The sequence below is a fragment of the Eubalaena glacialis genome, chromosome 15 (genome assembly GCF_028564815.1).
Source record: "Eubalaena glacialis isolate mEubGla1 chromosome 15, mEubGla1.1.hap2.+ XY, whole genome shotgun sequence".
NCBI lineage: Eukaryota > Metazoa > Chordata > Mammalia > Artiodactyla > Balaenidae > Eubalaena > Eubalaena glacialis.
In genome coordinates, this window is record NC_083730.1 from 73,287,944 (window position 1) to 73,313,970 (window position 26,027).

General features: G+C 45.9%; 1 protein-coding gene across 1 annotated transcript in view; it reads left to right on the top strand.

Annotated features, from left to right (window-relative positions):
- The window catches only part of RNF185 (ring finger protein 185), a 29,017-nt gene extending 3,649 nt beyond the window's left edge, over nt 1-25,368 (top strand). The window contains exons 2-7 of the mRNA XM_061169706.1: nt 11,646-11,868; nt 14,674-14,692; nt 16,406-16,518; nt 17,958-18,012; nt 20,894-21,011; nt 22,949-25,368. Coding sequence (XP_061025689.1) covers nt 11,693-11,868; nt 14,674-14,692; nt 16,406-16,518; nt 17,958-18,012; nt 20,894-21,011; nt 22,949-23,046 — 579 coding nt within the window. The 5' untranslated portion in view covers nt 11,646-11,692 and the 3' untranslated portion in view covers nt 23,047-25,368. The remainder of the gene's footprint in view (nt 1-11,645; nt 11,869-14,673; nt 14,693-16,405; nt 16,519-17,957; nt 18,013-20,893; nt 21,012-22,948) is intronic.
- Nucleotides 25,369-26,027: the final 659 nt, after the last annotated feature.

The following is a 26,027-nucleotide window of genomic DNA, read 5'->3' on the forward strand; positions in this document are numbered from 1 at the left end:
CCTTTGCCCTTTTGTAATTGAGTTACTTGTCATCATGTATAATTTTACATGTAAATATTCAGAGTTTGCAGATCCCCTGAAGCCCCTTGAAATAATTCAGTGAGAGCTGAACTGCAAAATCTGAGGCAGTGCCAGTAACTCCGTGACCTGAAGGCAGTTGGATTTGGACATGTTGAAGTGCAGAGTGAGTTGTACGTCTGAAACTGCTGACCACTCAGAGCTTGGTTCAACCCCAACCACTGCTGACCATGCAGAGCTGGGGGGGCCATGTCAAGTGAAAGGGGTACTACAGCATCATCCCAGATGTGATAAGACCACTAGGAGATCCTGTAATTGGGAGCTACTCTTGTGTTTGTCTGGTCACAGGCAGGGAGTCGAGGAGTCAGTGGTAGTTGGAAACGCTCGGGACTGGTGATGGCCTTGGGCAGCTGCCTGAGTTGGCAGAGCTACCAGTGCACCCACGCTTCTCTTGACCCCAGAGCATTTGACTCTAACTAGACTATCTTGAAAACACACACACTCAGACACACACACCCCAGTAATTCTAATTGTGAAAGTAATATGTGCTCATATTAGACATTTTGGAAGATACAGGAACTGCCCTAGAATTTTCTGCAGCAGCTGAATCATTTTACATTCCCACCAAAAGTGCACAAGAGTTCTGATTTTTCCACCTCCTCACCAACACTTGTTTTCTGTTTTGTTTTTTTTTAATAGTAACCATCCTAATGGATATGAGATGGTATCTCATAGTTTTGATTTGCATTTCCCTAATAATTAGTGATGTTGAGCATCTTTTCATGTTGTTATTGGCCATTCGTATATGTTCTTTGGGGAAATGTCTATTCAAGTCCTTTGCCCGTTTTTGAATTGGATTGTTCATTTTTTTGTTGTTGAGTTTTAGGAGTTCTCTATGTATTCAGGATATTGATCCCTCTGATATATGATTGGCAGATATTTTCTCCCATTCTGTGAGTTGCCTTCTTACTCTGTTCATAGTGTCTTTTTTTTTTGGCCGCGAGGCTTGCAGGATCTCAGTTCCCCAATCAGGGATTGAACCCGGGTCACAGCAGTGAAAGTGCCAAATCCTAACCGCTAGACCACCAGGGAACTCCGCTGGTCTATCTTATAAATGCTCTCCTGATGGTCCTCCTTGGGACCTCCTATTGAAAGGAGAAGTGAGATCATTGTTTTTGTCAAGTATATGCTGACGTTATTAAAACTCTTAGAAAGTTTTCTCCTTAGTTGGTTAAACCTTGTCGACCTTATTCATTTTCTTGATACTGTACCTTTAGAGTATTTCAGAGGTCTTCAGCTCAGCCGCAAATAAAATTTGAATTAATAAGATTTTATAGAATCTGAATTTAATAAGAATTTACTGACTGCGTGAAAACAAAAGCAAAACTCTCACTTTGAAAACTTCTCTGATGACGAAGGACAGACACAATTACCCCATTTGCAGGTGAGGACCCTGGCTTAGTTGAGTGGCAGAGCTGAGCATCAGACTAGGTCCTCTGGCTCCAGGTTTGTCCTCTCACTGTATTATACTAGAAATTTACAGCCCTTAACTAGGATCTGTCCAGTCTGAAGAGCTTCCTTTAATACAATATTTTATCCAGTTATATTGGTTTGAATTGAAATTGGCAAATTCCCATCATTTATTGACATACATTTATTGAACATGTACTCTGTGTCAGGCACTGCGCATGTGACTCTAGGAGGTGTCTAACTAGAGTGAGCAAGACAGTTCAGTGAATAATTAATCCTCTGTGTGAGTAGCATAATCTCTAATACAGGTCAGTACTAATTTGGGGAAACCTGAACTTTTCCTGGTTGCATATCCCTGATCTTTTTTTTTTTTTTCATTTGTTTAAGAGTTTTGGACAATACTTAAGAAAAAATTACTCTGAAACAGTTACGTAACATTTCCAGTTCTGAAAAACATCACTGAAGAATGTCTTGTTCTTTTAGGACACTGATTTTCTACAACTTCAGCTGGCTACATTGACTCATCTTGAGTTGTACACTTCTAAGCAGTCCTGGGCATCAGAGCCATCAGCCCATGCACATTTATGAGGTGTTCTTGAGGTGTCTAGCCCTGTGCTGAGCAAGGCATCTGGAAGCTGGGTCTGGGCTTGAGGAGATAGACACACAAACAGATCACTGAGGTACTTAAACACATTGGCTTAGGAGTTGAAAACTTTGCCTCTGACTGGCTCTGCCACCATGGGCAAGTGACCTAACTACTCTGTGCCTTAATCTAACATCCCAGGGGATGCTGAAGATGGTAAGCAGTGTTTACCTCAAAGGCAGGTTGTAACAATTAAATGAGATGATTCATGTAAAGGGCTGAGCAGAGTGTTAGCTGATGTTATTTATAGTGATAATAGATATAACAAGTGCCTCCTGATTTTGACACTTTTGGGGAAAATCTGATTTTGCCCAGATCAAACTGTGTCCTGTTCTGGATTTCCTCATACACAGTTCTGATGTCTCACCTACAGTGCCTTCAAGGGGCGATGCTCATTCAGAAAGGGAAGTTGTGACTCATTCATTCAGCAAGTTAACCAAATACCTGCTGATTGCATAGCTCCGTGGGGAGTATGAAGAAGCAGTCACACCTTCATTGTACTCTGTGAGACCTCACAGTGGAGGAGCGATTAACATTTCTTGAACACTTAACTATGTGCCAGGCACTGTGCTAGTCCCTTACAGTTTTACCTCTTTAATCCCTACAACTATCTTGTGAGGAAGGTAATTGCCCCATTTTAACAGATGAGTAAAAAAAGGCTTGGAGAGAAAATAATGACTGAAGTCACAGAGTAAGTAGTGGAGCTGAGATTTTTTTTTTTTTTTAATTTTTATTTATTTATTTATTTATTTATGGCTGTGTTGGGTCTTTGTTTCTGTGCGAGGGCTTCCTCTAGTTGCGGCAAGTGGGGGCCACTCTTCATCATGGTGCGCGGGCCTCTCACTATCGCGGCCTCTCTTGTTGCGGAGCACAGGCTCCAGACGCGCAGGCTCAGTAATTGTGGCTAACGGGCCTAGTTGCTCTGCGGCATGTGGGATCTTCCCAGACCAGGGCTCAAACCCGTGTCCCCTGCATTGGCAGGCAGACTCTCAACCACTGCGCCACCAGGGAAGCCCTGGAGCTGAGATTTGAACCCAGAGCCATCATATTCCTCTGTGCCATGATAATTTTTTTTTTTAATTTAGTTAATTAATTTATTTATTTTTGGCTGTGTTGGATCTTCATTGCTGCGCGCGGGCTCTCTCTAGTTGCAGCGAGCAGGGGCTACTCTTCATTGCGGTGTGCGTGCTTCTCATTGCAGTGGCTTCTGTTGTTGCGGAGCATGGGCTCTCGGCATGCAGGCTTCAGTAGTTGTGGCACAAGGGCTCAGTAGTTGTGGCTCACGGGCTCTAGAGCGCAGGCTCAGTAGTTGTGGCACACAGGCTTAGTTGCTCCACGACATGTGGGATCTTCCCGGGCCAGGGATCAAACCTGTGTCCCCTGCATTGGCAGACGGATTCTAAACCACTGCGCCACCAGGGAAGTCCCTGTGCCATGATAATTTTTTTTTAATATTTATTTGTTTGTTTGTGCCAGGTCTTAGTTGAGGCAGGCGGGCTCCTTAGTTGCGGCTCCAAGATTCCTAAGTTGTGGCTCCCCAGCTCCTTATTTGCGGCACACGGGCTCCTTAGTTGTGGCATGCAAACTTAGTTGCGGCATGCATGTGGGATCTAGTTCCCTGACCAGGGATCGAACGCAGGGCCCCTGCATTGGAAGCGCGGAGTCTTATCCACTGTGCCACCAAGGAAGTCCCTGTGCCATGATAATTTTTAAGGACAAAAGTCCATAATAGGTTAAGGAAGATTTTAAGACAGTGATACGAGGAATGACAGAAGGCAGCCTCTTGGATGACCCTCGAAAGTTTGTGCTGGGGTAATCCGAATCCTACTTCACCCTTAACTTATGAAACCGGTAAACTTTAAGAAAAATCATTGAAGCTTAAAACAAAACAAACAAAAACACTTTTGATTTAGAAATAACGGAAAATGAGACTTCTCTGGTGGTCCAGTTGTTGAGATTCCGCACTTCCACTGCAAGGGGCTTGGGTTCGATCCCTGGTTGAGGAAGTAAGATCCCGCGTGCCACGCGTACGTACGCACACACACACGCACACACGAAAGAAAAAAGAAATAATGGAAGACAATGCGAAGAAGTAGGAACAGCTGACCCTAGAATTCCCACTCAGATATGTGTTACGTTTGGAAATTGTTATCTCTAGGGGCTAGCATAGTGCATGGAACATAATGGATTTTAATAACTAATTAGCGAGTGAATTAGTGAATTTAAAATATCTTCCCAAACTGCCAGAATTACCCTATGTTTCTCATGCTACTTATGTGTTCTCTTTTGAAAACATACATATCATTGGCAAAGATGGGGGTAACAAGCACTCTTACGTATTTTTCATGGGACTAAAAATTGGCACATCCTTTTTGGAGGGTGTTTGATACAGAATTACAAATACAGAGACCCTTTGACCCAGTAGTTCTACTTCTGGAATGTGTCCTAAAGATATAGTCTGGTACCATTGGTCTCCAAGGCAGGGAACAGGATGACTAGGTTCCAGGGATGGGAGAGAGAGACTTTTCAGTCTATATCCTTTTGTACCTTTTGAATTGAGCCATGTGAATGTGTTACTTATTAAAAATATAACTCAGGGGCTTCCCTGGTGGCACAGTGGTTGAGAGTCTGCCTGCTAATGCAGGGGATACGGGTTCAAGCCCTGGTCTGGGAAGATCCCACATGCCGCGGAGCAACTAGGCCCGTGAGCCACAACTACTGAGCCTGCGCGTCTGGAGCCTGTGCTCTGCAACAAGAGAGGCCGCGATAATGAGAGGCCCGCGCACCGCGATGAAGAGTGGCCCCTGCTTGCCACAACTAGAGAAAGCCCTCGCACAGAAACAAAGACCCAACACAGCCAAAAATAAATAAATAAATAAATAAATAAATAAATAAATAAAATATTTAAAAAAAAATTTCCTTCCTTAAAAAAAAAAAATATATATATAACTCAATAAAATTTAAAAATGTGAAAATTTCTGAGAGAATTATTATACTAAGGCTCATCACACCTTAGTGTAGATTTCTTTAATCAGATTGCTTTCCATTTTGTCCCTTATTGAGATCTGACGATCTGGGACCTTTAACATCTTCCCATATTTTTTCTGAGTCTTAATAACATAGTACTTACTATGGAAAAAGTGGAAAGTACAGTTAAGTGTGAAAAAAGCTTTAAAAATTTGCCCATGATTCCGTTATCCAAAGACGACTACAGTTAATATTTGGGCCCCTTCCAATTTTTTTCTGTATCTTTTAACCTGTTAATATCATACAGTATGTTCAGTTTGGTATACAATTTTCTATCCTGCTATTTTCATTTAACATTATTTTATATAATTAAAATTCCCATATAGGCAAAATCCTTATGGAAGCATAATTTTTAGTGGCCTTGTAATCTGTCATGTGAATTTACCAGTTTATTTAGCAGGGGATGGGAACTGGATGGGGAGAGAAAGAGACATTGGAATCATGGAACCATTTGGAAGGTTAGGCGGGTCTGGGTTTGGTGGCTTAGCAGGCAATGTGAGCTCGACAGACAGGGGCTGAAGGCATGAGGATTTCCAGGCCTTTCTTCCTGCCTCAATTGCAGCCCTTGCTGCCCTACCACCCCCACATGTTCTCTGGGCTCCAGCCACACTGAACTTGGCAAATTGAGTTATCCACTTGTCCTGTGTGCTGTGTCTCTGTCCTCCCCAGCAAGCCCTGCCCTCAGGCACTCTGTACACACCACTGTCAGCACGCAGCACACTGGGCTGCCTTGTTGGTTTACTTACCTCTATCCCCCTTTAGACTGAAACCCTTGAATGCCTGGCAAATAGGATCATTAATAAATCTTTGAAGGTAGGTGTGGGGTTAGTTGTACAGATAGAGAGGTTAGAGGATACCGGAGAAAAAGAGCAGTGCAGCCCTAAGGAAAAGAGGCCATTTGCTCAGCCTCTTCTGTCCTTCTGGACCTGAAAGGCTGTTCAGGTCCTTGGTCCTATACTTGAGGGCCAGGCCTCTGAGCTATAGCCTAGGGACCGAAACTCCATTTAGACTCCAAAATTTTAGAGCCTGGGTTCTGTGTGTTCCAAGTTCCAATCAGCTTACTCAGATTTCCTCCCACTCTAACCTTCTGTGAGTGTGATGTAGACATTCTCAGAATGCGAGTCCCATCTCTGCCTAGTGTGATCCTGCAGCAGCCTAATGAGCAGTGAAGACAGGCTGGGGCTCGCCACTGTTCCGGCAGAAAGCTTCTGTACGAACACGCATGTGCCCACAGGAACAAGACTTCTGCTGGGTCACCTCTCACATCATGCCAGTTATTTATCATCCAAATTTGTAATCTTCATAATTAGAATCACCATTTCCAGATGCCTCTATACACCCTGGTCCAGGAATTCTTAGAGCTGAAGGGGCAGAGAAGGCAGATTATGAATACCTGCGGTTCTCTAGAACCTGAGAACTGAACACAAGAATACTACAAAGAGATTTCCTCGTGAGGTCACGTTCCCTGGTGATTCCTTGAGGGATATGCAACTCTCAATTTCTCTCCCTTGCTCAGTTCCTGTGAGGTGGGCCAGGCTAGCTCTGGGAAGGTAATAGGAGTGAGGATGCTGGGTCAAGCGACTTCAGCTGCCAGGTTCTGCGTTCCTAAGGGATCATTAACTATCACAAATCTGCCTTCGTTCCAGCACCAAATGTGCTGCCGTGGACATCTCAACTTCAGGGATGTTTTTCAAAACAAGCTGTGAACTTGTTTCTTAAATGATCAGCTTTGTCCCAGATGGGCCAGGTGCTGGGTGGTCTTGAGATCTCAGCAGACTTGTCCCCCACCCCCCAAGTTTATCTGACCTCTTCATAGTCCCTGTGGGCTGTAGTTGGGGGTTGGGTATTCTGAAGGACAAGCCCTATGGTTACTGTCCCTCCCAAACTCTGTGCTGTGCTGTGCTGTATTGCTTTGTGCTTTTGGTAGAGTCTCCCCTTAAGAGCTGATTTTCCAAAACTCTTCATCAGAGAATCTTCTGGAGTGGAAGGTGGGACACTTATTTAAAAATATAGATTCTTGGGCTGTAGCCAGTTCCAGGTCCTATTTAAATCACCGAGGGGGTCTAGGAACCAGATCTCTGGGAGGGTGCCTTGTTTAGGAAAAACAGGCAAATTTGATGGAGCTCCTTGTTAAGAATTCTTACAATTAGCTCCTATTCTAGACTCCAGGGGTTCAATGTGGTCTTGCTCTTTTTTACCCCCTTCACCCCAGTTGGTAGCACCAGGCCTCGATTGTAGTTGGTACTAGAGATCCTTTGGTTTCACGCGTAAATGGATGAGTGGTGAGTTTGCTTTGCACTCACTTCAAAGAACACAGAAGTTAAGAGCATTGCACTGTGAATTTGAGGGAAAACAAAGACCAGGTATTTAATTTTGTAAAGTTGCATGTTAAAGGGTAACAGGTAAGAGTGAAAAGAGTGCTGATGTGTTGGAAAGTCTGAATTGGGCACAGAATTACATGTATGATGGCCTGGCCTTGGGTAAGTCCTCTAACATGCCTGGCCTTGGGTAAGTCCTCTAACATCCCTGGCCTGATGTCCTCTGTAAAATGGAGTGAGGGTCAGAAGTGGTAGTAGGGGTGAATGTGCTTTGAAAACTAGAAAGTGAATTCAGCTCAGGAGTGAAGAATGGTCAGGGTAGGGACAGGGGCACAGAACCAGCCACAAGAAGGCTACTGTGTGGTCAGGTCCAAATCCATAGGCCCTACAGGGAGCAGGAGAGCTTTTAACAGGATGGCAGCTCAGATAGGCTCAGGGCCAGCTTCCTTTCTACTCTGTCCAGTTTCTGAGCCGACTAGGGCCCTCTGTTCTCTAGGGCAGTGTCCCAGTCCTGCTGGGCCTATGAGGCTGTGTCCACATTTTGTTGTCCTGCAGGTGCTCAGTGGACAGTCCCCAGGGAAGGCTGCTCATTTCTGCCTTGCTGCCCTGGCGGGGTGAGGTTCCTGTGTGTGAGGGAAGGTAGGAGGTGAGGAGAGGAGGCTCCAGTGACAGGGCCCAGGATATGTAAAAGAGAGGTTATGTGAGCAGCCGGCCTGGGAGTTGACCAAAACCAGTCACACATGCCTGCGCCCACTCACTCAGAAAATATTTGCGTGCCTACCAGGATGAAGCTCTAGAGCTCGGGTAGGGACCACGTGGTCAGTCTACTAAGAATTAGAATGAGCATGATATGGTCTGCCTAGAGTTGGGACATGCAGGCCTGTCCCAGTGCCTGGCCTGATGCATGACTGCTATTCCCTGCAAACTCTGAGTTGACCTATTACTGTCCCCTGGCCATTCCTACCCTGACACCTACCATGACCCTGATTGTCCCCTTAGGCCTGTGTGTAGGAAAATGCACTGTGCAGAGCCTTGTTGGGCCAGTGAGTGGAGAGGGCAGCGAACCAGGGTAAGTGCATGTATGTGCATCTCCCCTGCAGCAGTGGCCCCCTCTTACCTTGGTGGGTTCTCCAGGTCACTGTGTTATCGCATATGGCCACCTTAGCAGCCCTGTAGGAGATATGACATTCTCATTTTTCAGGTGAGAAAAGATACTCAGGCCATTAAGGGATTTCCCAGAGCTACATGGCTAGTCAGTGGTGGAGCCAGGACTTCAGTACAGAACCTTTCAGGATTAGGGAGAACTAGAACATCAGGGAAAAAAAGTTTTTAAATGCACTGTTATTCTTTTGTCTGATTTTAGAATTAATACAGGTAATAATGTCAGTTTTATAAACACGGAGGACCTCTGAGCCCCCACCAGTACAGAGATAATCACTATTAATAGTTTGGTATGTTCTTCCACATTTTTAAAGACATTTTCTAATATTTATATTCATTATTGTTGTAACAAATGTAATATTGTACATATATTTTACAGTTTACTTTTTCAAAAATGTTATTGTAAAAGTAATATCTGCTTGTCATAAAACACTGAAACAGGATAAGAATATAAAATTCAAAGTTCCCCAGCCCTCCTAATCCCAGAAATAACTGTTGATAGTTTAGTGTGTGCCTTGTAGACATTTTCTTTGCAAAATATATCCTCATTTGTGTACTTTATTCTCACCTAAGTAAATTCATACACATACTGTTCTGCAACCTGACCTTTTTAAAAAGTATCTTTTATAATGGAAAATTTTCAAGCACACAAAAATAAACTGATGCAATGAACCTCCATTCATCATCCAGCTCCAACAACCATCAACTTCCTTGTTCTTGTTTCTTTTCTCTCTACTTTCACTTTTCCCCCTGGGGTATTTTAAAGCAGATCCCAAACATCTTATCATTCCTTCATAAATACTTAAGCATACGTATCTAGCAGATGAAAAAATTTTAAATATGCCACTGTCATACCCAGTAAATCTAACAGTAATTCTTTAATATAAACTAATACCCAGGCTATATCAATTTTTGTCATTCATCTCACACATGTCTTTTTCAGTTGAATTGTGTGAATCTGGTTCCAGTGAGATCCACATACTGCCAGTGGTTGGTATGTCTCAAGTCTCAATTTGTAACTCCACACCCCACCCATGCTGTTTATTTTTTGGAGAATTTTGATTATTTGTCCCGTAGAAAGTCCCACATTCTGGATTTGCTGATTGCATCTTCCTGGAGTTGTTTAACACATGGATCTATGCCCATATTTTCTGTAACTGGGTAATTTGCTTTAGAGACTTGATTAGAGCTATGTTTTAGGGTGAGGATGCTTTGTTGTTGGTGCTGTATGCTTCCAAATCATCATATCAGGGGACTGTCATTAAGATCCATCAGTGAACCTGACTTATGGTTGTCTTTCCACATCTATACACATAGTCCTTAATTTAAAAAAAAAAATTATTTTTTTTAAAAGAAACGTGTCGGGTGCTTGATCTGGAATGACAAAGAAAGGCCATAATGTGGCCCTCACAAGCAGGCTCCACCCTATGAAGAAGAGAGCAGATGTATATGGAGAGGATGAAGCACTGGATCATGGGGAAGGTCTTGGAACTGAGGCCAACAAGGCACAGTGCTGCTGGCAGCAAGCTGCTCTTCTGGGACACTATGTAAAATGATGTAACTGAGTGAAAAAGTGGTGGTGAGCTGGCCTCCTCTCCCTGCTCACGTCACTGAGCTGCTGTCGTGGTGAGGGATGCTCGTGAATCTAGAGTTCTGAGTCTGTTGTGTAGAGAGGCTTCTGGGTCTAAAAGGACTGTGGCTTTTTGGTCCTTATCTCCTGGTACTTTGGAAGCTGAAATCAGGGTGGTCTTCTGGTGCTCCATTGGTGAGTCCCAGACTTGTGGCGGGGCTGCCTGCTTTGGAGAGAGTGGGTGAGATGACCTGGTGCAGCCTCAGAGCTGGAAGGGGGCACCTGGAGACCATGGAGTCCAGTGCCTCAGTTTACAGATGAGAAGACTGTGGCCAGAGAGGAGAGGGGAGGTTTCCAAGACCAGCTAGCAAGCTGGAGGCTCAACTGCGACCTGCATCCAAGCCTCCGATTCTGACTGGTAGCCACCTAGCATTTCCCATTTGGAATCTCTGAGGTGGTGAGGGTGGCCAGATCAGGCTCTTGACAGATTCTTACTCTGCACCCAGAATTTCTGAGTATCCTTTGGTGGTGTTCTCGTGCTCGTTCTTGTTCAACCCCTGGTGGGTTCTTTGACCTGGAGGTGGTAGTGAACAGGGGTCTGTTTCTCTCAGTATTTGGTGACCAGCTTGGTCTGTGGTGGTACAACGGTGGTTTAAATACAAACTGTGTCACGAGTCCCAGCCTCAGCTCCACGTTCATTAGTCAGCGGAGAGGTCTCGGGCTGCAGTTTCCTAAGGGATAAAAGCTCTTCCTTCATTATGTTTGTATTTATCTTTCACTTATGGTAGGTACTACTGGTTTTCTGTTTTCAGCAGTGATATAAGCCTCCTCTTAAATGTTGATAGATTTAGACAAAATCAGGTATGTAGTATTCTAACCTGGCAGAAGGGGAAATGCAAAAGATTGCAGTGTGGAAGACGTTGGACCAGATGACCTTTCTGGTCCTTCCTAGCTTCCTGGGAAGCTTTCATGGTCACAGGGTTTTCTTTGTATTCTGGCGTGCACTGATCATGACTTTCTGGCCTGAGCAGACTCGGTTGCCAACATAGAGGCCATCCAAAGTTAGAGGACAGCCTGTGAACTTTCATTCTGATTGAGCATGTATTTATTTATCACCTGGGTGGTTATCCTGGGAGAATGGAAAGACAGTGAGACAGGGTCCTAGTTCCTGTGGAGGGCTGTTCCTTGGCGGCTGCTCTCTATTTGTGCGGTTCGTTATTTGTGTGGTCCATTCTGGGCCGTGTTCATGGGAAGTTTCTGAGTCATTTCTCTCTGGGCAGTGCCCCACGACTGTCATCCTCTGCAGCCTCTGGGAAGTCTACTCAGGGGTTCAGTCATAGTCTGAACTTCCAGACCTGAGAGAATATGGGGGTATTGGCATGGAGACTGGGGGGAGTGACCTGCAGAAATGGGCAGTCATGGGCTCTCTGCCTTTCAGGATTTCCTTGGGGAGAATCTTCACTCAGAGCTTGCTGACAGCCAAGGATGGCAAGCAAAGGGCCCTCGGCCTCTGCATCTCCTGAGAACTCTAGTGCAGGGGGGCCCAGCGGCAGCAGCAATGGCGCTGGTGAGAGCGGAGGGCAGGACAGCACCTTCGAGTGCAACATCTGCCTGGACACAGCCAAGGACGCCGTCATCAGCCTGTGTGGCCACCTCTTCTGGTCAGTACCCCTTCCGTTGCCCCAGAGGACACATGGCATGTTTAGAAAGCTTGTGGCCCTGGACAGCTTTGGAGCAGGTTTTCTACCCATTTTGGGTCCTGATACACTCAGGCACAAAGGCAGGAGACCTGGGTTCTCATCCCAGCTCTGCTGCTGATAAGCTGAGTGAACTTGGGCAGATCCTGTCCCCACCTTGGGCTCCCTATCCCCATCTCTAAAGTGACAATACTCACCATTTAGTGAGCACTACTCCATGCCACTTGCTGCGCTGAGCCAAGAGACAGTTACAGCACGATGGTTCTGAGCAAGGACTGTGGCTCCAGACTGCCTTGCTCTGAATCCTGACTCTGCCACTTCCCTCCTGGATAACCTTGGGCAGGGTGCTTCCACATGCAGTGCTTCATTTTGTAGGGTTGTTTGGGAGCATTAAATGACTCAGGATATGTAAAAGACTTAGAAGAGCATGTAGCACATAGTAAATGTTACATGAGCTATGATCCTAATATTTGTTACCATATTTTATATATATCAAAATGAAGTGGCAGAGTCAGTGTCCATTCCAGCCTTGATGGTTACAGAAGCCCCTTCTGGCTCTGAAAACCTGGGTGAATGTTGAGATTTTTTTTTTTCCCCTCTTGATTTTGAATTGGACCTTGAAGGGCAAATTAGGGTAACTAGAGGGATGAGAATGCCAGCTAGGTGAGGTGAAGAGTGTGTGCCACCCCAAGGCAGGCAATTTCTAGGGACAGGCAAATGTGCTGCTGGGTTCGTCTGAGATCTGAAGCTGCTGTATCCCTCTAACAGCACTCTGGATGGGTATTATGGGCTGGGGAGTATTAGGAAACAAGATTGTTAAAGGAGGATTGGGCCAGATTATCAAACCCAGATTTAACTGAGTAGAACATGGAGCTATTGAATGTTTTTGAGCAGGGAAGCGGTGTGAAGAAAGGGTCATTTAAATAATATCTCAGGGAGTTTAAATTGGCAACAGTGAAAAAGATAAATTTATTGGTGAATGAGTAGAATGGGGCAGAGATTTTTTTTTTTTTTCTGGAGGCTCTTGCTCTAATTATCAAGTTTTATGCAAAAACTGTTGTCATCAGGACTTCCCTGGTGGTCCAGTGGTTAAGACTCTGTGCTTCCATTGTAGGGGGCGCGGGTTTGATCCCTGGTCGGCGAAGTTCCACGTGCCGCGAGGTGCAGCCAAAAATAAAAATTAAAAATAAACAAAAACTGTTGTCATCAGCCCTCTCCTAGAAATTGGAAATACTCTAGTTTTGTGATTGAGGTATCATAAAACCAGGATTTGAAAGAATGAAGAATTCAGTCAGGGTACCATTGGAAAGAACACAGGTTCTAAAATGAAAGAGATGCTTCCAATCTGAGTGGTTTGTCCCTAAGCAAATCTACTCTCCTCTCTGTACCCCAGTTTCCTTATCTGTGAAACAGAGATAATTGCACTTGCTCAAAGGTTAGTGTGATGACCATTCCATGACACTGACAAATGAAAAGCTATATTTAGCCACAGCTCAGCACAGCACACAGTCGTTGTTTAATGAATGGGAGTAACTGTCATCATTGTTATAATCCGGAACTTTTCCTGGAGGAAAAGCACCCCCACTTCTCCCCCATAGCCTTTGAGGGAAGTTGCCACTGGAGAGCTGCCGTGATTTGGAGTGACCTCTGCTCAGTTTAGAATGGAGTTGCAAGGTTAATGTTGGCGTCAGGTGTCTGTTATGTCCAAGGAGGTTGTGTGTCTGGATTGTGAGGCTAAACTGTGGTTCGGTAATTGGGAAAGGAATTACCCTCTGAGTCCAAATTTTACTCAGGTAGAGAAGATACATTATGTGAGCGTCAGAAGCCATGTCTACATTTTCCACTGTCCTGGCATTTGATAGGCGTGCAGTAGATATTTGTTAGTTGAATGAATGAATGTAGAGAGAAAGAAAAAATTTAAATCTGGAGTTAAGAGTAACTTTTCCTTAAATTCTGTAAATGTCAATTTTTGCACCCAGTGCTGGGTGATAGAGGGACAGTAAAATGGAAGTCAGAAGACTTCTGTTTTAGTCCTGGTGCTGCAGGCAAGTCGTTTGATGTTTCTGAGTTTGGTTTCCTCATTTGTAAAATGAGAAATTGGGCAGCAGTCTCTGTAGTGTAAGTCACTAAGCTGGAGGTAGCCCTTTCTGCCAAGCAGCATCCCCATCTTCCCATTACCTAAAGATGTTTTTACAGTAGACTTGAACTTCTAAGCTGCTTCCTGCCATCAGAGCTCTCAGGGCTGAGGACAGCCTGAAGATTTTGTAAAACTAGATCTAGATCCACACCTTCCCTGTGAGCCTGAGGAGGCTGTGAACCCACTGAAGTTGAGTCTAAAATAGTGCGTGTGTGCATGTGCATGTGTGCATGAGAATGCCCCTGTGAATTTCTCTGCACAGAGGATCCTTAACTTTTATTGGATTCCTTCAGAGGCCATAACCCCTCAAAGGTCAAGTTGTAGAGAAGCTGGGTCTGGGATGGTCTGGGACCACCTGGGGGTCTTCACAAGTAGTGGGATCCCGGAGGTGGAGACTGGTGTCTTGTCTCCATTGCTTCATTTTTCCTGTGATTTTAGCTCAGTCTTTTCTAATTTCTGATACCAGTGATCCCCACAGACCCTCAGTGGGGTTGCAGTGCTCCACAATTCAATCCTGTTTTCCCATTTTTCTCCTCCTACCTTACCCAGTGTTTCTGTTAATGAAATAATTTTTCTTCCTTTCCCCCTTTCTCTTTCTCCTTGATGACTGGTTGCCTTGGGGACTCTGGCAGTTGGCCGTGCTTACATCAGGTAAGATGCATTTCATTTTACTTTGTCTTTCATCAGCTGTGGTTGCACAAGACACCCCTAGTCTCAGGAGACTACTGTCAGAAGCTGCAATCTTCCCTGCTTGTGGACTCATTTGCTTGCTTTCCCCCCAACCCTCTTTATACATCTGCCCACTGATAGGCAGTTGATGAAACAAGAGGTCAGTGTTGTACCCAGGAGGGATGCTCCTGACTCTGCTGTCGATGGCCTTTGTGGCCTTGGCAAGCTACACCTCTCTGGGTCTCACTTCCTCATTTGTAAATTGGGTTGGATGTGATCGTATGTTAGGTTTTTATTGTTGAGATTGTGCCTCTATAAAAAGCACCTCCCATCATATCAACAATCCCCCCTACCCTTAAAGGTCTTGAAAATGTTAGGAAGGGGGAAACTTTTTTGGTCTCAACAGAGAGCTTTTATGAGAGGGAAAAAGTCTGTTTTTCCAGCTTCTGATTATTATGAAAACTAGTTAGTAAGTTTTCTCCAAGACCTAGGCGCCTGCTTGGTGGGACAGAGCTGAGTCTGGCACTGACAATTGGCTGTTAATAATCGCTGCCAGCTGTCTCCATGGTTGTTGTCAGTGGAGCCCCACACTTGTAGGTGGCTTGGAAATGTGGAGGGGAGGACAAAAGTTCCAGGCTGCTAGAGCCTCAGAATCTTGATGGGAGAAAGAAGCAGAGAAAGTGAGAGGGGTTTCCACTACATTTCAGGGCGGTGCATTCTGACCCCAGTGGAACCTCTAGAACATGTCTGTTGTAAATCTGTAAAGAGCACATAATACTTAAGTTTTCGAGCTTTTGACAGTAAGATAAAGGAAATAGGATATAAAAATCATTAAATGCTGCCTTCTCCTTGGCCCTAAAGTCCTAGATTCACATTTATATGATAAACTACATATCACTGGGTCTAAAGATATAATTTATGCTCTAAGATAAATGTTGAGTGTGTGTGTGTGTATAAAATATTTATTTAATATCTACAAGGACACTAAGGTAATATGTTTTTATCATTTTAATTTTGTTTTTAAGAAAGTTAAACAAAATGATTTTAATACAACCAGTGAAAGGGCCTGAAAAACCCAAAACAGGACTGTTGTTTTTAATTTTGAAAGAAATAGTTGAATGCAAAAATCATTGAAAGTACATAAAAAACACTAAGCAAATATAGATAATAAGAAAAATCTATCCTTTAGCACATAGTAAATCACCAGAAAATGGTCAGCTTATTTCCAGATGGCTGATGTCTAAGACACATAGTTGTTGAGGAAATGCTGTAAAAATGAGAAACACAGAAAGAAAAATCTGACTGCCAGGGTCATACAATTGATCCGTCAGGGAAGATGGAGATTTAAAGTTTGTTCTACCTGCAGCCTGACCTGTGACTGGATCTGTCAGACCTCTTGACACAGCTCCAGGCCTGCAGTTCCTTCCTGCTGTATTGCTGGCAAGCCCCTGAGAGAACGAAGCATTAAGAAGCCTGTTTAATTATGACAGCATCTAAAGGCAATTTTGATTTCACCACTAGTAAATATTTATTGAGTGCCAGGAGCAAGAATCAGAGTTGGGTTCCTTGAGGTGTTCCCTGCTGGTGCTGGTGTTTGCAGTTTGAGGGCACTGGTCCCTGTAGTTCTCCTCCTGGCTCTGACTGACCACCCTGGTGGGCTTGTGCCATTCACGTGGTTTTCTCTCCTGCTTGCAGTGGTTGGAGACGAGACCTAACAGACAGGTGTGTCCAGTTTGCAAAGCTGGCATCAGCCGCGACAAGGTGATCCCCCTCTATGGCAGGGGCAGCACTGGGCAGCAGGACCCCAGGTGAGGCCATGGGGCCCCTCTCACACACACTCCTCCCCTTGGACACGAATTCACTTCTATTCAGCACCTCCTCACCCCACCCTTTAGTTAGTACTTGCAGACCCTCCGTTTCAAGGCACTTAGCATCCAGATGGGAGTCAGCCAGAAGGGGAGGGGAACCAGGTTGCCATTTGCGGGGCTGTGATACAGATGTGCTGTGAGCATCTGCCAATGGGCAGGCACTATGCTAGGCAGCGCACAAGACACCACCATTGCAAGTATGCAGAGTGCTGTGAAGGAGCCTGGGAAGCAGGGTGTCCAGCAGGAGAGTCTGCAGGGTGGGAAGTGGGAGGGGGGTGCTGTAGCAGTAATGTCTAAAGTCTGAGGGGAGGAAATGGGTGTCTGGGAGGCTTTGTGGAGTTTGAGATTTCTGGAATTGGAGGCGTGGGTGGGTCTGGCATTCTGTTGAGAGCCTTCATGGTGTGGTGCTCGAGTGTGCACATACACACCCATGCACACTTTTCCCAAACTCCTGACAGTGCCTCTTACCTTCTTCCACCCCACTCCAGCATACCCTGTACCCAGACATATTGGACTTCTCTTAAAGGGACTTACTTATGCTTTCACCTTCGTGAGCCTTTGTATTTGTTGTCCATTTGCCTCTTCTGCCCTCTCCAGTCCTGCTCAACCCCCTTCTCCTCCTCTAACTTCTGTGTCTTTTATGAGCAGCCCTAAAGTTACCTCCTCCTTAAAGTGGCCTTTCTTCCCCACATTAGTTGCTTTCACCCATGCCCCCACTCCATTTAATTGACACCTCTTTTAAAGAAGTCCCTTCCACACTGTAGTGTGATTGGTTGTAGCCCCCTTTAAACCACGAGCACCTCAAGAGTAGGATCTATCTTCAGTCTTGGTAGCATCCTGCCTAGTGCCTGATGGATAACAAGCCCTCAGTCCAGTATTTGTGGGATGAGTGATGGAAGGGGCTAGGACCCAGAGGTCCTAGAGAGAAAGAACAGTGTAAAGTACTTGCTCAAGAGTAGTGGGAGGTAAAGCTGAAGGTAATGGGGCAGAGCAGAGAGACCCTGAATCTCAGCCCTCTCTGCTGACAGGCCATCTTCTGTTTGAATTTGGATTTGGGGTTTTTGACATCCGTGACCCAGGTCCAGGAAGGTGCCTGGCTGACAGTTGTAACCAATCTGGGTATGGCTCTCTGTGAGAGGAATAAGCTGAGTGCCGTCTGATGAGCATCTTGTAACAAATGGATTTTCTCCCTAGTTTTCTACACACTAGGGAAAAGCAATTGCATGTAGAACAGAGTTAGTATTTGGTTTAATTAGGCGTAAGTTCATGTGCTGGGCACGAAAGGGGGCCATGGCCCTGACCCTGTTGGTGAAGAGCTCCCCCATGGAACAGGTCAAAGCATTTCGTAATAGACTTATTTTACACCGTTTCTGTTTCAGAGAGAAGACTCCTCCCCGTCCTCAAGGACAGAGGCCAGAACCGGAGAACAGAGGGGTGAGGAAAATTCTAGGAGAAGGCTTCTAGAAATGAGCCCATGGCTTTAGAAGTTTCCCTCTTGGCCCTACATTTTTTCTCCTTGATTATAAAAGTAAAGGAAAATTTGCAAAATACAGAAAGGAAAAGAGGGGAGAAAATAACTTATAATCACACCATCCAGAGATAACCAGTGGAAATACATTGGTCTATTTTCTTTTCTATTTTTCTATGATTATCTGTACACACAAATTTTGTAGATCTATTTGTGTGTGTGTGTTTTATAGATAGATGTGTGTGTATACATATTTTTTTTTAATTAATTTATTTACTTATTTTTGGCTGTGTTGGGTCTTTGCTGCTGCGCGCGGGCTTTCTCTAGTTGTGGCGAGCGGGGGCTATGCTTTGTTGCAGTGCGCGGGCTTCTCATTGCAGTGGTTTCTCTTTGTTGCGGAGCACGGGCCCTAGAACGCGCGGGCTTCAGTAGTTGTGGCACATGGGCTCAGTAGTTGTGGCTCGCGGGCTCTAGAGCACAGGCTCAGTAGTTGTGGCGCACGGGCTTAGTTGCTCTGCGGCATGTGGGATCTTCCCGGACCAGGGCTCGAACCCGTGTCCTCTGCATTGGCAGGCGGATTCTTAACCACTGCGCCACCAGGGAAGTCCTACATATATTATTATTTTTACAATATTTGGCTCCTGTTTTGTAACTCTCTTTTAAAATTTTATTCTTTCTATATTTAGTGCCCTCTGTGTGCTGGGCCTCATTCTAGGCACTGGTAATGTATCAGTGAACATAGTAAAGATCCCTGCCCTTACGGAGTTCACAGGCAGACCTTGGAGATGCTTCAGGTTTAGTTCCAGACCACCACAATAAAGCGAATATCACAGTAAAGCAAGTCACACAATTTTTTTGGTTTCCGAGTGCATATAAAAGTTATGTTTACACTATAGTCTATTAAATTAGCAATAAATAGCATTATGTCTAAAAAAAAGTGCATACTTTAATTAAAAAATACTTTATTGAGGACTTCCCTAGTGGTCCAGTGGATAAGACTGTGTACTTCCCAGGCTCTGGTTCCCAGTGGAACATTAGCTCCTAACCCAGGAATCTGAGGCCCCAGGAAGCCAGAGGCCCTGACTGTGAAGACTGCACATCAGATGTGCACGCCAGTGCACATCTCTGGCGTTTACAAGCACCCACAGCCACTGGTGATGTTTTTTGCCTACTCTGCCCCAGGAACATAAACCTACCAAATGTGAGGACTTGTGGGATTGTACAGGTGTTGCTGGAAGGGAGGCTGGAGGGCCAGTCCTCGGATTTGCACTGAATGAAGTGGTGGTTCCTGATGAAACAGTTGCATCTTCCTGGGTAAGGCAGCCTTGATCCCAGGAGCCCTCAGACTCAACCAGGCTGGCTCTTAGTTGGAGGCTTTTCTGCACTGAGGAGATGGAAACCAGTTTTCCTTCCCTCTAGGTCTGCCCTCGTAATAAATCTGCTGTTAGGTTTTATAGGTAGTGCTGCCCAGCAAGAAGTTTGGAGCTGGGTGCCAGGCTATGCTTAGTAGGGATAGGGAGCAGCCACTTGCATGACTTGCCAAAGACTCACAAATGAAGGCCTATCAGCTCTTTGTGGAGAGCAGTTATCCCCATAATTTTTCTTTTCTTTAATTATTTTTTAATCATTTGTTCTAAAGATCTACCCAGGGATGCAGAGGAGAAGAGGAGTTTTTTTAAGATGTGCACAGTAATTAAGAGCATGGGTTTTCGGACCATACTGATCTAGTTCCAGATCTAAACTCTACCCCTTACCAGCTGTGTGACCGTGGTCAAGTTATTTCACCTCTCTGAGCCTTGGTTTGGTCATCTGTAAATGTGGGTGATCCTAATGTAAGAATTAAATGCAATTTGAGTGTACTAGTGCTTAGCACAGTGCCCAGCACAGAGTTGGCACTTAGAAAATAGGAGTTAACCTATTTACAATATTATGGTTCCTTCCGAATCTTTTCATGTGAAAGATGATGCAGTGTAGAACATATTGGGCTGGCCAGAAAGTTCGTTTACACCATCTTATGGAAAAATCTGAACGAACTTTTTGGCGAACCCAACATTATAGGGAAAAAAAGCTGAGGATGATACCAAACTGCTGACAGTGGTCATTGGAGGGAGGGGTTATGAAGTGGAGGGTGAACAAGGAGACCTGATTTTCTGTGTTATTTATTCCTGTAATGTGTTAATTTCTCATAGCAAGCATATATTACTTTTGTAATCAGGAAAAAAAGTGTTTTGAATTTTTTTAATTCTCTGTAACAATATTAAAAGAAAAATCTGAGGGAAAATACTTATCCATATCTTTTCCACCTACATACATATTGTCACATACTTGTGACCATGGTGTTCAAACAATTTTGTCTGAAAGCTTGGTCATAAGAGTTTTTCTATGTTGCTGCATAGTCAGCATAATGTATCGAAATTTTGATCATGACCTCCATTGTTGGCCAATTAGAGTTCCACTTTTTTTGCTCTTATAGATAATGTGTAGCTTGTTCTATGTTCCCTTGTAATTGGGTATAGGAGTTGTTGACGCTTTGGCTGTTTTAAAGCATGTGGAAAGTTTTATTGGCTAGTGTGGGACTCTGGGAAGGAACCTGGAGCTCTGAGAACGCTTACTTGCATCAGCAGAGAGTTTTACTTTGGGTCAGAGCCAGTCCTTTCTGGCATTCATAGCTCCTTAGCTGGGACCCCTGGATGGCTAGGAGGGCGGAGGAGCCACCAGGGTTCCTCTGCCTTGAGATCTAGATGGGAGGAAAAGAGGGTGGGGAAGAAAGGCGGGTGCCACACGTAAGGTGACGTGTGACAGGTGAGGAAAAACCTGCCTGTTCTGAATTGCATTTCTTCTACACAGGGATTTCAAGGGTTTGGATTTGGAGATGGTGGCTTCCAGATGTCTTTTGGAATTGGGGCATTTCCCTTTGGCATATTTGCCACAGCATTTAACATAAACGATGGGCGGCCTCCTCCAGGTAAGACCCTATTCTCTTAGTGATTTTGCTTGAAGACTCCTAGGAATTCAGCAATATGTAGGATAATCAGCCTTTTCAAAATGTCCTAAACTCTTTTCTGATTACTGGTAGTCATGGTAATGATATTGCACACTTACCAAGTATTAGGCACAGGCACGTTCAGAGTGCATTCCATTATAAACCTGGGATCCCCACGATGAGCCTGTGGGACAGATCTGCAATTAACTCCATTTTACAATTCAGAAAATGCTCAGTAATGTTTTCCAAGATATAACCCATGCCCATAAAATGAAAAAGTATATACTCTACCCAGCTGAGTAAAAGCCTAGTCCTGGGCATATACCCCCGACTTTGACCATTGGGGGGTGGGGAGGGGCCAGGCGACCGCAAGGAGTCTGGGCCTCCCTATTCTCTGGCATCTCTGGCCAACTTCCCTCAGGACACATGTCGGGCTGGTCCTAAGCCTCAGCCCTTTGGGAACCATGCCTAGGTCTGCCACCTGCTTCTACCTTTCTCCCTCCAGCCAGCTTGAGAGTGCTGGCTGCAGTCGGTGTAGGGCAGGGCAGCGAGGTAGGTGCCCTGGGCTCTATTGCAATCTGACGCCCAGGGCCAGATCCTGACCATGGAGCTGCAGAGCTGCCGAGGGCGGTTGAGCTCTGCTTGCACTCAATGGGGCTTCGTGTGCTGGGCACAGTTTGAGGTACAGAAGGGACCAGTGCGTGGCTCCTGGCCAGGAGCTTAGGCTCTAGGGACAGTAACCTCTCCTGAGCCATCCATTTGTCCCCTGCCCCCCCACCCGGGTGCTTGGCACATAGCAGACAATCGGTAAGTCTTTGTTGACTGCCGGCCTGCTTGATTCCATCAGCGCGCCTAACTGGGGCGTAATATAGCACCAAGCGATCTTGGGACTGCCCTTCCTTACCTCATCTACCTCAAAAGTTTCTCCTCTGTTCACATGCTGTTTTATCCGAAGAAAGAGACCCCAAAGGGCCAGGCGTGCTCTGCTCTGAAGAAGGGACAGGGCCCCGTGGAAGGAGCACGCACCTGCCTGCTAGTTTATTTCCATCCATCCTGGTCCAGGGCTCACCCGGGTTCCCCAGGTAAAGAGAGTTCACAGCCAGGCTGTGAACTCTCTTTATCCCCTTGCCACAGTCACAGTTTTCCCTTGTTGTGTGTGTTTGGTACAGTTTGCCCATCTGGGATGTAGTTTCTCTTAACTCTCCTTGCCCCACAGTCAGGACAAGGAGCTCTACGGAGTAGCTTTTCTCAAAGCAGAGAGGAGTGGAGACCCAGGTTCTCAGCCCACTTCTGCCCCTAGTTTGCTATGGATTGAGGGAGACAGGTCGTTTTGCCTGTCTGGGCTCTAGTTCTCATCTCTGGAAAAGGAAGGCACCTCACGCGGGGCTCCCTGAGACCCCTCCTGACTCATCAGTGCCAGAATCTAGAGACTCCATGACTCGAGAGGCAGTGTGTGGAGAGGCTGAGAGCACAGCTGTGGGCTCTCCACCAGCTCATGAACCTTGAGATCTTGGGCAGGTCACCTCATACCTGTGCTTCAGTTTCTTCTTACACAGAATGGGATAATAATGCCCAACAGGCAATAATGTGTATACACAACAGCACACACATTTGTTAAGATGCTTAACAAATAGTAGCTTTTATTTTTCCTTCCAAGACTTTCCTGGTTTATTTGCACCTGGAGACAAAACCCTCTTAGGACGAATTGGAGACTTTGTCCTCATTGTTATATGATTCCACATGTTTTTATAATTTGAATTTTGTTTTGCCTAATATTATTTGGGGTTTGGAAATACTTTTAGTGTGCAGGATTCTGTTGTAAAGAGATGAAGGTTGATGCTCTCGACTTCTGACTCCAGTGGGCAGTGTGTGCAGCTGCAGCATTCTCACAGCCTCCCTCCTCCCTCCTGTCCCTCCAGCTGTCCCCGGAACGCCCCAGTACGTGGACGAGCAGTTCCTGTCACGCCTGTTCCTGTTTGTGGCCCTGGTGATCATGTTCTGGCTATTGATTGCCTAATGCTGGGCTCCCGGCCTACATCCATGCAGGGCCTCTGGACCGGTGACATGCCACCCCCACTCTTGATGTTTGGCTTCCTGGCTAATCCTGACCTCTGGAATCAGTGGGGTCGCTGACACATCAAGGAGTTTTGCTTCTCCATCAGAGCTTTGGGACTCAAGACCAGTTGTTGAGGACCCTGGAGTGTGGCCACTGCTGTAAACACCTCAGGCCTTGGCATTGAGTCATCTCTCATGGGTTACACCGTGAAATCCTGTTCCACCCAGCGCAGCAGGTCCTGACTCTGCACAGGGAAGAGGCAGGAGAAGAGGAATTGTCAGGAAAATTTCACCTGAATTTAATATTATAAAAACAAAGGGACAAACCAAATATGGAAACTTTTTTTCATCTCTTTAAATATCCCTTGGTAAGTGGCCTCTGAAGTCAGTGGGACTCCTCATACAGAGAGGTTCCCCTTCCAGATCGCAGTGCTATTCTGTCCTATTTCCTCTTCAGCAGAGATGCAAGAAATTGCTGTCCTATTAAGATCATAATTGCAGCAGCTGGAGCTGGAGTCAATTCATGAATTCACCAGGGACCCAAAGATCTATTGCCTCTGGGCTGTGCTCAGTGTCTTTGGCTCCAGAGTGGCTTGAATGACCTCCTGGTTTCCTGGCGTAGATTATCCCCAGAGACATGTGGTTTCCCATCAGTTTTCCCCCAAAACTATGCAAATCTGCCTCCCTGCCAGAGGGCACCCAGCCTAGATTACTGTTGAAGCCAGGACGGACTGCTGTTAGGAAAGACCTGCAGTCGGGGCTCAGGTGGGATTCGGAGCTCAGATGCAGGAGCGACTGAACAAGCAGCCTTGTCCCTAAGGCCACAGAAGCTCCAGGTGCATCCTTTCCCAGACCCCACAAAGGAAACTGGGAACCTTGTTGAGTCATCCCAGCTGCATGTTGAAGACCACCCTCCTCAGAAGCCAAATTGTCCTTAAAGAAGAGGCAGGGAAAGGGGAGACCGAGCATGTGACTCTGATTTTGGTATGGTTTGAAGACCTCTTGTGTGTGTGCTAAAACCATGGAAGCACTCTACTCCAGAGCAGGCAACCCCTGGTGGTTTGTAAAGCCGGGCGCAGAGCCCAGGGAGCCTCAGCACAAAGATAGGATGTGGTCTGCCTGTGGAAGTCTTCCCCTGGAAACTTGCAGGGAAGTCATTCTTCCCAAGCCCTTGATTTGTTTTTCAACTTCACAAGCTTCTTCATCCGAATTTGACTGAGGGAGTGTGTTGCCAGCAGGAGAACAGTTTACCTGGTGGAATGGTTCTCACTCTGCCAGTCTGGCATCTTCCTAGAAATCCAGGCTCTTCCAGGAGACCCCTTAGGGTAGGGGGAGATGGACTTACTCTGAGGGCCTGTCACTTCACCAGTCCACACTGCTCCTGAGTTTACCCCCAGCAATAGCCAACAAGTGGTTGAAAGCCCCACCTAGTGTTTGTTCCAGATATGGCTCTGCATAGCATGTGGAAACCAAGACCTTGAGGAAGATGAGGGAAGCCCTTCTCCTCTCTCCACTGCACCCCCCCACTTCCCCTCGTACCTTTCAGTGCCAGAGTTCAGTGTTTAAACAGACAAAATGTAAGTATTGAATAGGTGGTTCATTTACCGAATCCATTTGGTAGGAATAAGCCACCCGCTTTACGGTGTGCCTGATGGATTTTAAAGATTCTCTGGGCACCCACTCAAGAGTGCTCATTTTATCACCTTCTGGAAATCCCAGGTCTGACGGGCCCTGGTTTCTCAGTGCAATGGCCCCACCTAGCGATGGGAGAGAGGACTTCAGTCAGATGGACCGAACAGAAATGGGTTTCCAGAAGAAAGGTTAAAAAAAGAGGGGTTGTAGGTAGGAAGACAAATAACTTTGACCCTTTAACAAAGGGGAGTGAGCCCAGGAGAGCCCCACCAGCAAAGGCATCCCAGGAACCTGTTAGCAAAGCTAGGTTGGCCATGTGCCCTTTGATTTTGAACCTTGCAGGTCCCCACTCATGCTCTGCCAGGAGCTGGGGCAAGAGAGCCGACTTGGGACTGCTGGCCCAGCCCCGACAGGGAGGCCTCTTCCCAATGCCCCCGCAGGCTCACCACCTCACCCCTCTGCCGAGGCATTTTTCCTTTCTTTGTGTGTGTTTTCTATGTTCTTGGCCCCCAACCCCTCCTGCCACCTTTGTGGATTAGGACCAGGTCCCAACCACAGTCAGAAAATGATACCGTGTACACCTTGACCAGTCACTAATTTTCACTGTTGTAAAAGTGATTTGATTTAGAATTAAACAAATGGTTTTACATAACTGTGAGCTGTGGACTTACTGTGTCAGGGGAGTTGGGGGGAATGGGTTGAGAACTGGTCTGGCCTCTGGGAAGATTGAGGATGAAAGTCTTCAAACACCCATGGATAATTAGAAATGAGAAGCATAGGCTGGAGGCCTGGCTTCATACACAGCCCCACCCAAGGTGTGACCTGTCTGACAGGCAGACCCAGTTCTCCTAAGTGTATGGAATTCTGAAGGTTGTGGGCTGCCACCCTGGAGCTTAGCTTGTGGCCAAAAAGAGCCTTGAGGACAATCAGGTTGTTCCGTGTCAGCATCTCTCCCCATGTTCTTTGACAAAGCAAGCTGGCCTCCAGCCAAGCCCTCTACCTGGAACAGGGGGCGTGCTGCTCCGTAAGGTTCTGTGAGGTTCTCAGCAGAATGTGAGATGGAAGATGGTGGTATTACAAACCTGGCCCAGCCTTGGGCTCCCCAGCACATCAGAGCTACAGGTCATCCCTCTGAAAGGAGCAGTTTTCTCCCCCTTAAACTTTGACCTAACAGTTACCAAGTTGAATAGTGCCAAGACATAGTAGGAAATGCAAAGGTAAGGGAACTCCAGGAATTCATAAGCCCAGTAAGAAAAGGAAACAAGACACAGAAGTAGAATAGGACAATAAGGCCTCCATGTACCAGTCGTT